Raw genomic sequence first — 16605 nt, forward strand, 5'->3', positions numbered from 1 at the left:
TTCCCTGTGTAACAGTCCTGGCTGTCCTGAAACTGGATTTGTAGGCCAAGCTGACCTTGAACTCACAGAGATCCTCCTGCCTCTGCCTCCTGAGTGCTGGGATTAAAGGTGTGAGCCACCAGTGCCTGGCTCAACACACAATTTTTTTTTCTTAAGGAAAACGTAATCACCACCACCAATACAAAGGTGAGGTTGATGGATCTATCAGCACAGTGCTTGCTGTGGAAAACAAAGGGACCTGAGTTCGTATCTCCAGCATCCACACAGAGTGCTTGGCATGTAGTATGCCTATAAGCCCACTGCTGGGCGGCAGGGACAGGCATCCCAGGGCTCAGTGGCCTTCCAGTTAAGCTAATCATTGAATTCTAAGTTCAGTAAGTGACCCTGCCTCAAACAAAGTGGATACTGACAACGGAAGACACCTGACTGGACACACACACACACTCCACACGCCCCTAAACTGGGATTATCAGTAGGCTCTGGGATTCAGAGGAGCTTTCTGCTGATGCAGCTCCACTGTTGAGCAACTGCATGGCTGTGTCTAGGGAGAAGTTTATTTACTAACATGGAAAAGGATATCAAAACAGGAAAAAGAACAGTGCGGGAATTCCTTTATGAGTGAGATGCTCCCGGGTACATACCGTTGCCCAGTTCCCAGGAGATGTTGTAACCCTTGGAAGCGCAGTAGTCCAGCAGCAGCTGAGCGTTGGAGCTGTTCCACTGCAAGTCTGGCGTTCTTAGTAATGCATTTAGACCAAAGATCAGGTCTAACCCTGAGCACTTCGCAAAGCTGTACAGCATGTCCACTGAGCTTCCTAAAAGAAAAATGGTGGTGTTAGTTATGTCGGCACCACAGCGAAGACTACCCCCAGGCTCACTTTTCACGAGTTTTCTTTATATTTTTAGTCAAAGTAATCCCATTCCTAATAAATGGCTGTCATTATGCCTCAGCAACGACACAGTGAACAGGCAGATCAAAAAAGAAAAGCCTGGGCTGGGGACATAGCCCAGTTGGTAGAGTAGTTGACTAGCATGCAGGAAGCCTGGGTTCTACTTAGGACTCAGACTCACTAAATAGCTTAGGATGACCTTGAACCTCTAATTCTTTTGCCTCCATCTCCTAAGGGTTTGGATTGTAGCTTTCTATTTGTGTTTTGAGACTGTCAACAATACAATTTTAAGTTTCTAAACTTTTGTTTTTATTTTATGTGCTTGAGTGCCTGCATGCATGTCTATGTACCACCACTCACATGCAATGCCTTCAGAGGACACAAACAGTTATGAGATTTCCTGAAAAGGAATTACAGATGTTTGAGCGCTGCCAGGTGGTGCTGGGAATCGAACCTGGGACCTCTGGAAGAGCAGCCAGTGCTCTTCATCATCGAGCCATCTCTCCAGCCTCAACAATATAACTGTAAGTGTGGTCTTTGAATTGGATATCGTAGGCATACTAAGCCTCTGTGGTTATCATGTAAATTCTCCAATCATTCTTCAGCAGAAATCCACTCAGGAACTCCTCTAGTCTAGAAAGAAAGAAATACCACTCTATTGGGTTAATGTCAAAACTTCCTCCTTAGAAGCGGCTTGGCTTTGTTCGGCTCCCAAGTCCTTGGCTCGAATCCTTTCATAGTCACCACAGCAGAGCCTAAGATTCAACGCTGCTGACAAAGGCCCTGAGTGGCACAACTCCAGCGAGCATATTTGCTGTGTCACTGACTTCCACAGCACTGTGGCCAGTCAGCAAGGAGTGACCCTCACAGGGATTAAGAAACTCTGAGCGCAGCCACCTAGCATTCCAGTGGGTCTTACAGCCTCGGTTTGGGACAGCCTTGAGCTTGGGATCACAGAGCACACACGAACCTGCACACTCTCTCCTATGAGGTCCAAACAGCTGTGACAAGTGTTGCCTATCTGCACACGGGGTTTGTGCTGGCTGTTCTACCACGGTTCTTAGTAATCCACGTAGACCAAAGATCGAATGTGGCCCTTAGCACTTAGCAAAAGTGTACACCCGACACTGGAGTCCACTGCAGCCTAGCGCTGTGGGATGTTCTGTATGGCAAATGTGTTGTCTGATTGGTTAGTAAATTGGCCAGTAGCCAGGCAGGAAGTATAGGCGTGACCAGGAGGAGAATTCTGGGAAGTGGAAGGCTGAGGCAGAGAGACGCTGCCAGCTGCCGCCATGAGAAGATGTTAAGATACTGGTAAGCCACAAACCACATGGCAACTTATAGATTAATAGAAATGGGTTAATTTGAGATATAAGAACAGTTAGCAAGAAGCCTGCCACAGCCATACAGTTTGTAAGCAATATAAGTCTCTGTGTTTACTTGGTTGGGTCTGAGCGGCTGTGGGACTGGCGGGTGACAAAGATTTGTCCTGACTGTGGGCCAGGCAGGAAAACTCTAGCTGAAAATGGCGCCCAACGTGGGTCAAGAGTTTCCACTTAAAACCTGAGAAAAAAGATTCTAAAACGGAGCTAAAAACAGCTTCCTAGTTGTCTCTCTCAAGTTAGCGGCAGCCTGTTGGTTTGAGCTACTCTATGGTGGGTTCATGGCGCCCAACCCTGTACCTCAATTGCAGTAATTACACCCATGATCACTTGCATATTTCAAAGAGCGATGTAGAAAGTTCTCTGGATCAGAAATCTGCCACCGGAGTCATGTAGGTTCACCTCTCTCACAGATGAGAACAAGAGTGCTGTGGAACAGTCTTGTATATTTTAAGTATGTATTGCTCTCATTGTTAATGAAAAGCTGATTGGCCAATGGCTAGGCAGGATTTTGTGATCAAACTGCCAGGTGGATTTGCTACTGGTCAGATCAGAGGACAACTTAAGCTGTCTACTTCGTTCTGTATTCGTGAGTGTATTTCCTCAATTGATATCTTAATAAATCCCTATTGCCCATTAAATAGACTTACATGGTTGATCTTAACACAGATAGGTCAAATATTTATCTGGAATGTTTGGATCCAGAGAGTTTTACAATCTACATGTGTTTCGATTTGAGAGTATTGTAATCTTTACCAACTGCACATCTCTAATTCAACCAAGACTCAAAACAGTGGATTTTGGAGGATTTCAAATTTTGGACTTTCAGATTCAGAGTTTTCAACCCATGGGGGATTTTTCCATACTTCTGAAAGGAGAAACAGAAGAGTGAGGAAGTGTGGGTGAGTTTTATATGTTACACTTCTGGTTTTTACTTTTGCATGAAGACTATATTCACGTCTCAACTCCCATTCTGAATCCCACTCTGTGGCCGGCTGACAAAGTCATAAGTCAGGGAAAAAGCCACACAAGCTTTGGGTTCAAGGACTTTCATGAATTTTCTTCTTCTCTTGATGCTGGTTATTAAAGCCAGAGCCTCACACATGCTCAGTGTGCTCTAGCACTGAGCTACATGCCAGACTCTCTCCTTAACTCTGTGTATGTACATGCAAGTGTGTTCATGTGTGTAGTGTATGTGTATGCACATGCTTATGGAGGTCAGAGGTCGACATTGAGTGCCTTTCTCTGTTTTTCATCCACTTAGGGTTTTTTTTTAAATTGCTACCACCCATCACAAATAACAGCAAATAAAACAGTAAAAAAAATTATTTACTTTATGTGTATAGGTGTTTTTGTCTGAATGTATGTATGTGCACCATATGGGTACCTGGCGTCCACAAAGGTAGAAAAGGGTGTCAGGTCCCCTGGAACTGGAGTTACAGACAGTTGTGAATCACCCATTGCTGTGGGCCACAAGTATATGTAATAGAGATTCAGCTGTATATAATAAAGCTATACCTAGAAGGGTCAAGGAAATTCTTCAAGGAAAGTCAAATATCAAGGAATATTTGATGGTATTCAGTTTTTTTTTTTTTTTTTGAGACAGGGTTTCTCTGTGTAGCTTTGTGCCTTTCCTGGAGCTCACTTGGTAGCCCAGGCTGGCCTCGAACTCACAGAGATCCGCCTGCCTCTGCCTCCCGAGTGCTGGGATTAAAGGCGTGCGCCACCAACGCCCGGCCGATATTCAGTTTTTAATATATCAGCTGTCTTCTGCTATGAATTTCTTGTGCACTCATATACTACTAAGCCTTAAAGGCAAAAAGTATAAGCTTCTCAGACCTACTGCTGATCTACTAGGTAACACCCCTACAGAGCCTAGGGGACAGGCAGACTGTAGATGCATAGCTTTGTTTCTTGTGCAAATGAAGCTCAGACTTTCCTTCCCCAGACTGGCCAAATGGCATTCAGGAACATTTGACTCAGAACAAAGGGTTTTTTGCATAGCCAGGTGTGAGTGAAGGGAGGCAGAATTCCTGGTCAGGCAGAGTCATGTGGCCAGAGAAGAGAACAAGCAGAGAGTTTCTGGAGATGGTAGGGCAGAGTCACATGACTGGAGAGAAAGGAACAAGGCAGATCTTTTGTAGAGAATAAGGATTGGGTCAGGTCACGAGAGTAGGAAGAGAAGAAATGAGAAACTGGAGAAATGAGAGGGAAAGCGTAAGAGCTTAGTCAGGGCTACGAGAGGACAGAAAATGAAGGGACAGAGAGGAACTGAGTGTTGGAGTGGAACTGGGGCTGTGTAGATAGAAGTTTATCATAGAGAAATAAAGTAAGCGGACGTAAAAAACTGGTGTACATGATTTTTTTCCCTCAGATAACCCCATGCTGGACATAGCACCTTCCCCAGGACTCTGGGAAGGATTTTCTCAGGGCAGGCCCCTGGGAAAACTCTGGTGACCCATGTGGGTGCTGGGTATCAAACCCCAGTTCTCTGGAAGAGCAGCCAGTGTCTTAACCACTGAGCCACCTTAACGGCTCTTAATGATGACAGTCCCCGCTTTAGTTTTCTGAGATACGGTCTCTCACTGAACCTGAAACTCACTATCTGACCAGAGTAGCTGGCCAGTCAGTTCAGGGGATCCACCTGTCTCAGTCCTGAGCTCACTCACATAAAAACACATACTCAGCTTTTATGAGAAAGCTGGGGATTCTGGGGGTCCTCAGCTTGGGTGGCAGGCACCTTACCAATTGAGCCATATCCTCTCCCCCGGCTCCCCGACTCCTCGTTCTCTCTCAATAGAACTGAAGTACTGCACAGCTTTATACGTTGCTGCAGGAGTCAGTAAAGCCCGAGAGCGGACCCTCCGACAGGCCTGTGGCTAGAACTCCGGCAGGCGCTTGGTTTCTTACGTGAGTAGGTGCTGTTCTTGTACTCTCTTTGGTACTGTTCTTTGAGCAACAACAGCTCCAGGAAGGGCCATTCCACCTGGAGTCTCCTCATCACGTCAGCAGAGACGGGCTCAGACCGGCAGACATCTGCAAGAGGAAGAGAGCGCTCAGGGTCACCATTTTCACAGTGACAAGGTTGAAACCCAGCCTGGACGTTTAGTCAGCTGTTAGGTAGCTGAAGGAGGTGGTTAAGTTTCTGGTTATCAAGTACAAGACCAGAGAAAGTTGTATTGTTACATGTGCCACATGTGTTGGCTAGTTCACGGCTACCAAGAAAACAACCAGGGGGCAATTTCCTTAAGAAACATTGGGTGCAGGCGGTGGTGGCATACGCTTTTAATCCCAGCACTCGGGAGGCAGAGCCAGACGGATCTCTTTGAGTTCGAGGCCAGCCTGGTCTACAGAGCGAGTTCCAGGAAAGGCACCAAAACTACACAGAGAAACCCTGTCTCAAAACAAACAAACAAACAAACAAAACCAAAAAGAAAAGAAAGAAAGAAACATTGGGTGTATACTGACATGGAGCACTGGGCATGATTTCAAATGGTTTACTAATTCGGAGATCCCCTCAGTAGCTTAAACTTATCAGAGAATTGGATGGAGAGGTCAGAATTCAGCTCAAAAATGAAAGCTTGTTTTCAAAACACAGCTGGCTGTGATAGCACACACTTGGCATCTCGGCACGTGGGAGGCTGTGGCAGGAGGATTGGCACCAATCTGAGGCCAGCTTTGGCTACACAGCAAGACTCCGCCTTAAAAACAAAACAAAACAAGGTTGGAGAGGTGTCTTAGCAGTTAAGAGCACTTGGTGCTCTTGCAGAAGACCTGGGTTCAAATCCCAGGACCCACTTGGTGGCTCACAGTTGTCTGTAACTCCAGTTCCAGGGGACCCAACCCCATCTCTGACCTCCTCAGGCACCAGGCACACATATGGTGAACATACTTACATGTAGGCAAAATGCCCGTACACATTAAAAAAAAAAAATCAAAACACATAGAAAGATGCTATACCTGGACGGTATTTGCTTTGTAGTGACTTCTTCTGTGATGAATTAGAGCTAATGAGTCCAAACCGGTAAATTACTGACTGTTCTCCCTTGAAGGCTGGTACTGTCCAAACTTCTGGAACCACGGGGTGTGCCTGGGAGCCACCCCCACGCTCCTCCCAGGAAACCTGCACTGTTTTATCATAACAGGGGTGCTTGCTGGCAGAACCCGCTGGGACTGGCTGATGACTTCCTTTCTGGGAAGCCGCCCTGTGACTGGCTGACAGAGAGTCTCTTTTCTCTCCCAGTGCTCACAAAGGGTGTCTCAGGAGCTTTGGGGATCCCAGGGAGCCCCTCACCTGCCCCAGGATGAGGAAAAGTGAGGTGCAAAGATAGGCGTCCCATCTAAACTTAGATTATAAATGCAGAAAATGGCCAAGTGGCCAAAAAAGAGGCTCAGGCTGGCTGTGTCTGGTGGGCAGGAGCAGGCTGGGCAAACTCCGGGAACTTACTATTAAAGAGGCCCTCGTGTCTTCCTTCTGCTTTTTCCTACTCACCACACTTCCGGTTTGGGACCAATCCTGACTAACTGCTCTGAACACTTTCTCACTGGAGAAAGTGAGTCAAAAGGAATATGTAATGTACGAACTAACTAAATGCTCGTTGCTAACATAGACAAAATACACACGCTCTTAAGGCGTGAAGAAGTACACAAATATCTCACAATTGTTCGGATAACGGTTTAGCAGACATCTGATGTCACACAGCACTTCTGAAGGTCTTGGACCAGCAAAGGGCAGGTGTCTCAGGTGAGGTTCACACACTTCCCATGTTAGAACCATCTGAAAGCTTGCTAAGGACAGAGTCTAAGGTTGGAGCCCTGAGACCCCACCACTCAAACTCATCCTGGCGATAGGGACAGTCAGTGAAGCTGAGACCCAGCACCCGGTGAATCAAACCATGCTCAAGTGAAAGTTTTCTCCTGAGTTCCTTTGTTCGACCTTTCTTCCATTCTCCTTACATAATAATGGGCTTCAGTCTATTGCTATGTTGTTACCTATAAATACTCTCCAATCTGACCCTGTTTCTACCCATGTGTTCCCTCCAACCCACTATTTTCAGTGACCAGCACTGTTTGTTTATAACCCCCAGTCCTGCCCAGTACGCTCTTCTGGAAGGCTCCATAGTTATGAAATCATCAGAGGAGGAAAGGCGCCCACAGTTTCCTCGTTCCCCTTGGGTCCTCTACCTGTCTAATGGTCAGGTCTGAGCAATAACACTTTTCTCTAAACATTCTCATGACTGGTACAGGTTAACTACGACATATAATCTTTTCAAGGGTTTACCATGGTTGACTTGAGATTGCCAGTAACTTCTTTCTTCCAAAGTTGGTTCCTTCTTGGGATCAAAAATAAGGAAGTCCGTCTTGGTTCCACCAAATCTCAAGTATGCAGGAGATAAACCTCGGGCTAAAGTCCGAAGCCTTGGAGAGCTGTTGTGAAGACAAATAAGAAAGTATAATAATAATAATAATAATAATAATAATATAATTATATAAATATATTATTATTATTATTATTTTAGTTTTTTAATACATCTTACTATGTAGCCCAGGCTTGCCTCAAACTTGGAATCCCTCTGCCTTGGTGCCAGAATGCTGAGATTATAGGCATGCACCACCATTCCAGCTTGTCATTTTTCTGAGAAAGCTCAGTTAAACATCTTCACTTCCTTCTCTCTTGGTGGACCTGCTCCTTAACTTCTAGCCACTAGCCGCCCCAGTGGGGTAGAGAGAGGTGAAGAGTTCAAGACATAGTTATAGTTGTCCACAGAAATAAAAGATTCAGTGACCAACTGGGTCAGAAGAGTCAAGGGTAAGTTTGGGGAAGAGCCTTGGAAGACAGCACCGTCACTTGCTGAGATGGGAAACCAGGTCACAAGTTGGGAAAGGGGGTGGAAGAATCTGTAGAAACTGAGATGCCAACTACGGTGGCTAATCCTTCAATGTCATCTCGCCTCTATTTATAATCACCATGGAAACACATCTCTAGGTATGCCTGTGAGTGTATTTCCAGAGAAGTTTAATGGAGGAAGTAAGATCTGCCCTCAGTGTTGGTGACACCACCCATGGGCTGGGGCCCCAGATTGAATAAAAGGGAGAAAGTGAACATTCATCTCTCTTCTCTCTGTGCAGATGCTGTGGGACCAGCTGCCTCGGGCTCCTGTGACCTCCCTGGGGTGACGAACAGCACACGGAAACAATCCTTTCCACCCTGAACTGGCTGTCAGGCATTTGTCCAGCAGCTGACAGAACTAATACGTAACTGGACACTGAGCCCACAGATCCACAGGCCACATGTGACTGGAACTCGAGAAGTACATCTAGGCTTGGGGACTCTCAGTATAGAGTCGATGACCAGTCACACTCAGACTGTAGACCTGATGTCCCCTAGGAGCCCCACAGCCACTGACAACACTTGGCAGGGACCCAGGTACCGACCTGCCTGTGCTCGTCTTTCCCTCCTCTGTTCTGACCTCTCCGGAGTACCCCTAGTCCCAACACTGTTACCCACCTCACCCCCACTCCCAGCCCATCTGCATCCCTTTGGTGGAGTCAGACCTCACAGCTCACTTGAGACCTCCAGCGTCAGTTCCCTTCTCCACTGATAGCCCATCCCACCTCACCCTCTTCACTGATCTGGGACTGCGCGGCGTATGAACCCAGAGTTCCAACCAGAACGTCAGATCCGGGACCAGTTAGAGTCTGAACACAGAAACCCGAGTGGCTTCAGACTGAAAACCCAGTGTGATTCTGCTGGTCCACAACCTGCCAGATTAGAGTAACAGCAGCCAAACAACCAAACACCCATGCCTCGAAGGGGAGACCAGATTATCTACGCAAAGAAACACACGAATGTCACAGCTCCAGATGCCTAGATCCCAGTGCAGAAACATAAACACGAACAACCAAGACAACATGCCTCCTCTGGAAACCAGCACCCTCTTCTGATATGTGCTAAAAAAAAAAAAAAAAAAAAAAAGCAATTTAGCTGAAGTACAAGACAAGTATTTCAATATGGCAATTATGAACAAATGTCTCAATGAAGACAAAACATAATAGCCTCACAGCCCATGAATGCCAATATACAGCCCAGAAGTTCATGTCAAGGACTTACTCAGAGTCCCTCAGGCCTCATACCATCCCACTGACTTGGGCCAGGCACTGGTCCTGGTCCTTGGCATTTCTATTTTGTGTGATGACAGAGGAGATCCATTTAGATGTATGTAACTACCGTCTGTAAGTAAGTGAGACCGGTCAAGAGATTTGTGTCCTTTGGGAATTGGCGGGGAAAGGAGCTGTGGTACCAGATGATGGCCCGGGTCAGATACACGTGGCCCCAGAGGTATGGACCACAGCGTCATGGGTCGCTCTCCATCAACCCAACCTGCCTCATGTCCTGTGGAGGATTTCCCACTCTCTGAAATCAGCATCCTCATATGTCTCACTGGTCTGCCTCTCCCAGTCGCTGCCCCTGGTACCGGCTCCCTGAGAGCAGAGACCTTGTCTGCTCTATCAGATTCTTCCCAGTGCCTAGATGAATGCCTGGCACACAGCGATGCTCAGCCAATATTTGTTAAATGAACGAACAAAGCAAGCCAGCCTGAGAAAGGGCAAGGGAAGGCCAGTCAAGGACTGGTTTTTGTTTTTTGTTTTTTTTTTTTTAAATAAGATGACATTAAAACTCATTGCTATGGCCATTGGCACATAAAGCAAGTCATATGTCTCAGAGTTTTGCTAGGAAGGACCTTTTGTTTGTCTCCTTTGCAGTAAAGTATCTTTTGTGTTTTTAGAATACAATATTGATGCCCTCTGACAAAAAAAAAAAAAAAAACAGATTTAACACAGCTGCAAAACTTGCCATAAAAACAAAATTGATCAAAGGCACGGCATTTCAGTCATATGCAGGAGAAAGGGGAAATGCCCGCCACACAGTGTCATGGAAATAAAAGATGTGTAAAGCAGCTGCAGCTGTTCCCTTTCCAGAGGAGGCTGTCAAGGAAAAAACACAACACACAAAACAGTCTGCAGGTGTTTTTATATTACCTTTAGGGCAAAAATATATTGTTTATCTTTGACACAGAGCAGAGGTGGTTTATTAATATGCACTAAATGCTATTATATTTCCATTTCCAGATTTAAGGGCCACCCCAGAGATTCCAGAGAAGGAAATAAGATTGGACCAAGTGACAGTTGGCATTTCAGTAAGAGCAATGAGGCAGAAGCAGAGGCCATTATCCCAGAATGGTCTGGATGATAAACCAAAAAGCTCAAATATGGAAGAAATAGAGAGAGGATGCAACTACTCAGGGGCGTTCTTTTTAAAATGCAGGCATGTTCAGAATTGACTTTTGCTATAATGTGAAGGAGCTGAGAAGGCATGGAGTTGTGATCCAAGAACATGAAGTTGGAATTTTAAGTTTTCACATACAGAAATGAAGTTGCCGGAGAGGAAGAGAGTCAAGACACCATCACAATGCTTGCAGGTTGAAATGGAGTAGAGCGGCATGTGCTAACAACCAACCGTCAGCACAAAAGCACCCTGGTTCTCAGTGCTTGCCAATTTCCACGGTGTAAATATCTCCACTGTCGCTGTTTCCAAGGTATAACAGTGTGATGCCACAGAATGTGGCGTTGAGAGGAAATGCACACATCTTATGGGGGGGGGGGCGGGATGCAAACTGGCCCAACAACTGAGTAACCATTACCTGAGAGGTCAAGGATGGAGAAATTGAGAGACTTGTTTTTTCAGGTAAACTTGATGTCACCTAAGATAGCAGGACTTGAGACTGAGAGCTGCACCAGATTTTAATCAAGATGGGGACTAGGGAAACAGAGTGAATGACAGGATGGAAGGAGAGCTGGAGGGGACCACACACTGGTATTACCACAACCATCTCTAATACACACCAATTTCATCCATTGCTTTCGGCAGATTGGAAGGATTTTTTTTCCCACTTAGTCTCCTAACATCACAAGGATGTGAGTGCCATTATTAGTCTCACTTTATAAACATGGAACCTAAACAAAAAGGAGCTAAGCTAACTCACCAGAGCTAACAAGCCGAGGGGGATTTGAACTAGAGCAGTCTGCATGCAGACTGAGGAACCCCTGTCTAGGAGTAGCAGGCACGGGAATGGGGTATGAGAGAACGCAAAACTCATACTCAACAGGTCTGCAGGGGGAGGAGTCTTCAGGGAAGTGTCTTCCATCAGCTGGGGCACAGGGGTAAAGGAATACTCGGTGAGAATGATAGCAGGGTTACCACGCTCAAGGCTCCAGGGAGCACGGTGGAATGGCTTGGAAGGGAAGGGGACACCAACGGGTCCATCAGGGGACAGAACTTCCCAGGGATCAGGCCTGGGATGCTCTCAGTTCTTTGTCTCTCTTCAGTCAGATCATTTCTCTCAGAAACAGAGAGGGGACCTGTGGCCCTGGGCACTGTGGGTCTGGTAGTTTGAATGAGAAATGTCCCACATGGGCACACTTGTTTGAACATGCGGTCCCCAGAAGATGGTATTGTTTGATGAGTTTTAAGATAAGGCCTAGCTAAAGGAAGTATGTCACTAGGGGTGGGCTTTGAGAGCGCCTAGCCACACCCACTTCTAGAAGCTCTTTTTCCGTTGTGTTACTTCCTGTTCTGGCCACCGGCCGCCTGCCATTCCTCCCCGGCCATCATGGACTCTCTCTGAAACAGTAAGCGCAAACAACCCTTTGCTTCCTCACCTTGCCTTTGGTTGTGGTATTTTGTCACAGCCACAGAAAAGTAACCAACACAACCAGCTATTAATGCACAAACTTCGTATTGGTAACAAATGATTCTCCAATACAGAAGGGAGCTGTCAATAAAGATGTGGGAATTTAACTATTAAAATTATTAATGAATGGTGTCTGAGTTAGGGTTTCTATTGCTGTGAAGAGACATCACAACCACGGCAACTTTTATAAAGAAAAACATTTAATTGAAGTGGTGGCTTACAGTTCAGAGGTTCAGTCCATGATCATTATGGTGGGGAGCATGGCAGCGTGCAGGCAGACGTGGTGCTGGCTATCATTATCAGAAGACAACAGGAAGTGGATTGTTTTACTGGGAGTAGCTTGTGCATAAAAGACCTCAAAGCCCATCCCCACAGTGACACACTTCCTCCAAGACCACACCTCCTAATAGTGCCACTTCCTTTGGGGCCCATTTTCTTTCAAACACCACAAATGGTTATTGAAATTGCAAAAAATAATGTTTACTGAAGAAAGAAAAGCAAATTACTATGGAAAGCAAGCAAAACCCACATTTTTTTGCTTTGTTGTCCTGGCTCGTTTTGTGTCAACACAAGCTAGAGTCATCAGAGAGGAAGAACCTCAGCTGAGAAAAGGCCTCCATGAGATCCAGCTGTAAGGCATTTTCTCAATTAGTGATCCGTGGGGGAGGGCCCAGCCCATGGTGGGCGGTGCCATCCCTGGGCTAGTGGTCCTATAAGAAAGCAAGGCTGAGCAAGCCATGGGAAGTAAGCCAGTAAGTAGCACCCTTCCATAGCCTCAGCATCAGCTCCTGCCTCCAGGATCCTGCCATGTTTCAGTTCCTGTTCTGATTCCCTCCAATGATGGACTGTGATCTAGAAGTGCAAGCCAAGTAAACCTTTCCCTCTCTGTCTTAGTTAGGATTTTTATTGCTGTGAAGAGACACCATGACCATGGCAACTCTTAGAAAGAAAACATTTCATTGAGGTGGCTCACTCATAGTTTCAGACGTTCAGTCCATTATCATCATGACGGAGCATGGCACCATGCAGGCAGATGTGGTACTGGAGTAATAGCTGAGCGTCCTACATCTTGCAGGCAACAGGAAGTCAGCTGAGACACTGGGTGGCATCCTGAGCCTAGGAAACCTCAAAGCCTGTCCCCACAGTGACAGACTTCCTCCAACAAGGCCACACCTCCCAACAGTGCCACTCCTTTGAGATTATGGGGGCCAATTACATTCAAACTACCACACTCCCCAACTTGATTTTTGGTCATGGTGTTTCACTGCAGCAATAGAAACCCCAACTAAGACAGTTGTTCAGTGCCACTTTTGCCCGGTAGAACTTGGGATTTCTAACGATCCTCCACACTATATTGTCTTAATGAGGAAATTGTGGCTGTGTACACATATGTCTTATTTCAAGTCGAGCTGCACTGTCTCTTACAATAGCTACTAGCTGCTGGGCACTGGAAATGTCGTTGGACTGAGCTGAGACGTGCTGTAAACATAAAGGACAAGATTTTAAAGGCACGATTTCAGAAAGGGACAGGGAACAATCTCGTTACTCTTTTTATATTGGGCAGAGGGTGCAGTTCAGTGGCAGAGCAAGCTGCTTAGTGTGCGAGACCCTGGACTCTTCTCTCCAGCACTGCCAGACGTTAGCATCCACACGCTTCTTCCAACTGTTTATGTTTACTTTTTGTTGTTTTAATGCTATTTGAGACAGGGCTTCGATATGTAGCCCAGGCTAGCCTTGAACATGTGATCCTTTAGTTTCTGCTTCCCAAGTGTTAGGGTTATAGCTAGCAATCATGCTGAGCTTTTTTGCTTTTTGTAAAATGTGTTTACCAAAGAGTTTTAAAATTACACTTGTTCCTTGTATATGAGGCTCCCATCATAATTCATGTTGTTTCTAGGACTGGGGTCTCTTTGGTATTCTTCACTAATCCAGGCTGAGAATATATTCTGACTAATTTCCCCAGGGAAGAGAAATTTAACAGATGTTCCTTTCAATTCTACAGTCTTCTAAGGTTAACATTTAAATTTTCTGTACTGTCTGTTCTCTGGTTACAAATGTGAGAGAGACCTGTTTCTATTCATCTAGTGCCTGTAACCGAATCAGACCACCCCAGTTCATTTGTTTAGCCCTCCTTGGAGGCACCTCTGAGGTTTGGGCCCCAAGTTGCCTACCTGTATGTTAATGGCAGTTTTTTTTCTTTGTTTGTTAAAAAAAAAAAAAAACACCTTTTCTATCAATTTGTTTCTAGACAGTTTTTTCCTAATATACTCTGCTGTGTGTCCTTTAAAACATAACCACTGGCTTGTTTTCTTTTTGGATGCCTTTGTCTTTGGATCAGAGTCTGCCTTCAAATACTGCTTTTATTTGCTAGCTGACTGACCTCCCATAACCTCAACTTCTTCACTGTTGCCTCCCAAATGCTGGGATTAAAGGTATTCGCCATCACACTTGGCCCCTAAATTTATTTTGTAAAGACAAAATCTAACACAGCCCAGGCCGGCCTTGCTATGCAGCTGAGGGATGATCTTGAACTTCTCATCCTCCTCCGTTTGCTTCTGAGTGCTGGTGAAAGAGTCATGAGCCGCCACGCCTAACTGTATGCAACACTGAGGACTGACCCCAGGACTTCGTGTGTGCTGGGCAAGAAGAAACAATTAGCTTAACCCTCAAACATTGCAGTAAGTGCTTATTATCTCGTCAAATCATCATACAAATCCCATGAGTCGCACTTGAGAAAACCAGGGTGTTTGGACTGTCAAACTCTTAGCCGTGAGACTCTGTGAAATCAGCAGATTATACCTGATAGTGTGGGCACGGGACGTGTGATCGATGTCTACTCCTTCGACAGTGGTGACATAAAGGGCTGGTAAAGATGTAGTGTCTGGTAAGTGTGGTGGCATTCAAGAGGCTGAGGCAGGGAGATCATGAGTTCAAGGCTGGCCTGAGCTAATGGTTACACAATGTCTCAAAACAACAAAAGACTTGCTCATCTCTGGAGGCTTCCATGGTTTAGATGACCTGGGACTGTGCCTGGAGTCCTTCATCTTGGGGACAGTCTGCACTCACGGAGCAGGAGCAGTAGATGCGTTTCCTCGGGAGAAGGGGAAACCGTGCCGCTGATGAAGCAGCGTCCAGTCTGCACCCTCATCTTGGAGAAACATATGCTTATCCAGAGGTTTATTAGCATATATTAATTATAGATAATAATGGGTTTCATCATGACATTTTCGAACGTGTATAAAAATATTTTGATTATATTTACCCCCATTGCCCTCTCTTGTACCCTCCCACTGATCCCTAATTTTCCCAATTAGTCTGAGTCTCCAACTCCTCTCTCTTACCCGCCCTCCCCCCCCCCGTCCTCCCCCCGGCGCCCATTTAGTCCAGTCTGGCCTCACACTTGCTGTGTTGCCAAAGATGGCCTCACGCTCCTGATCCTCCTACCTCCAGTTCCCGAGCGCTGGGATCACAGGCACCCCCCAATCCCAGGCACGGTGGTATATATACTCTTGCCTCTCTCCTTCCTACTTCTACTGTCCCCGCTCCCCCTGGTTTGGTCCAGCCTGGCCTCAAACTCGCATGCTAGTCACACACTCCATCAAACTGAGGTACGCCCAGTGCCCTTATATTTAGATGCTGAAAAAGCAGCAAGATGAGCGATGGTTGTTCTCCATTGAGGCCTTTTCTATCTGACTTTTCTTCCATTCTTCTTCTTCTTCCTTTTTTAATCTAAAATTCCTAACAGAGTTTAAAGGACACCAGCGTACTGGTCCTCTACTGAAGCAAATTCAAAGGCTCCATCTGAAGTGCTGGGCTGTGTGACAGCTTTGGGTTTTTTTTATTTTTTATTTTTTTCCTCCAAAGCTCCTCTTAACCTGGGCTTGGCTGGTGCCCAGGCAACAAGCGCTGAGTAAATGAGACAGGAAAAAGCTTTTTGGGGGTTGGCTGTACATGAGACGGAGGCTCGGGCTCGGGGAGACCAAACGCAAAGTTGTTTCAGCAAAGAGAGTGGCTGGCCCTCGCGAGCGAGCGTGAGAGGAGGACAGGAGAGGGGACCGGGGGCTGCACTTACCCCAGGAAGGTGAGGAACCGCGGGTCAGTGGCCAGGTTGGCGTCGATGGTCACGGACAGGAACGAGGGACTCACGAGATGGAGCGGCTGCTGGGTGGAAAACTCCAGGTCCACCACGTCCTCGGCCTGAGCTGTCCCCGCTGGGGCGTCCTGGGCCAGGGCACCGAGCGGCCCGCAGAGCCACAGCAGCAGCAGCAGCAGCAGCCGCCGCATCTCACCTGCCTGCACCCGCGCCGCCGTGAAAGCTCCAGCCCCGGGTACCCGGGCCGCTCGGCCTCCGGCGCCGGGGCTCCGAACCCTCCCACTCCTCCCCTGCGTCCCTCCCCTAGCGCCCTCTTCTCCCCGCCCTCCCCTCCGAGCTCTCTCCCATTTCCGTGCTGACTTCCCCCTCTGCGGCGGCGGTCACGTCCACTTTTGAAAATATCCACACCCATCCGAAGGGTGCGGAGGTGGCCGGAATCCAAGATCCCGGGAGGCCTGGGGAGGGAACGCCCCGGAGCCGCGCGGGGA

The 16605-nt window shown here is 46.9% G+C and overlaps 1 protein-coding gene across 2 annotated transcripts in view; it reads right to left on the minus strand.

Annotated features, from left to right (window-relative positions):
- Hpse (heparanase) overlaps nt 1–16401 on the minus strand; it is a 37359-nt gene extending 20958 nt beyond the window's left edge. For both annotated transcript variants that reach the window (XM_037209222.1, XM_028867274.2), the window contains exons 1-4: nt 16097–16401; nt 7554–7699; nt 5183–5308; nt 642–815 (exon numbers count right to left, since the gene is read on the minus strand). In XM_037209222.1, coding sequence (XP_037065117.1) covers nt 642–815; nt 5183–5308; nt 7554–7699; nt 16097–16308 — 658 coding nt within the window. In that variant the 5' untranslated portion in view covers nt 16309–16401. The remainder of the gene's footprint in view (nt 1–641; nt 816–5182; nt 5309–7553; nt 7700–16096) is intronic.
- Between the last annotated feature and the right edge of the window lie 204 nt (nt 16402–16605).

The sequence above is a fragment of the Peromyscus leucopus genome, chromosome 10, assembly GCF_004664715.2.
Source record: "Peromyscus leucopus breed LL Stock chromosome 10, UCI_PerLeu_2.1, whole genome shotgun sequence".
Taxonomy (NCBI): Eukaryota; Metazoa; Chordata; class Mammalia; order Rodentia; family Cricetidae; genus Peromyscus; species Peromyscus leucopus.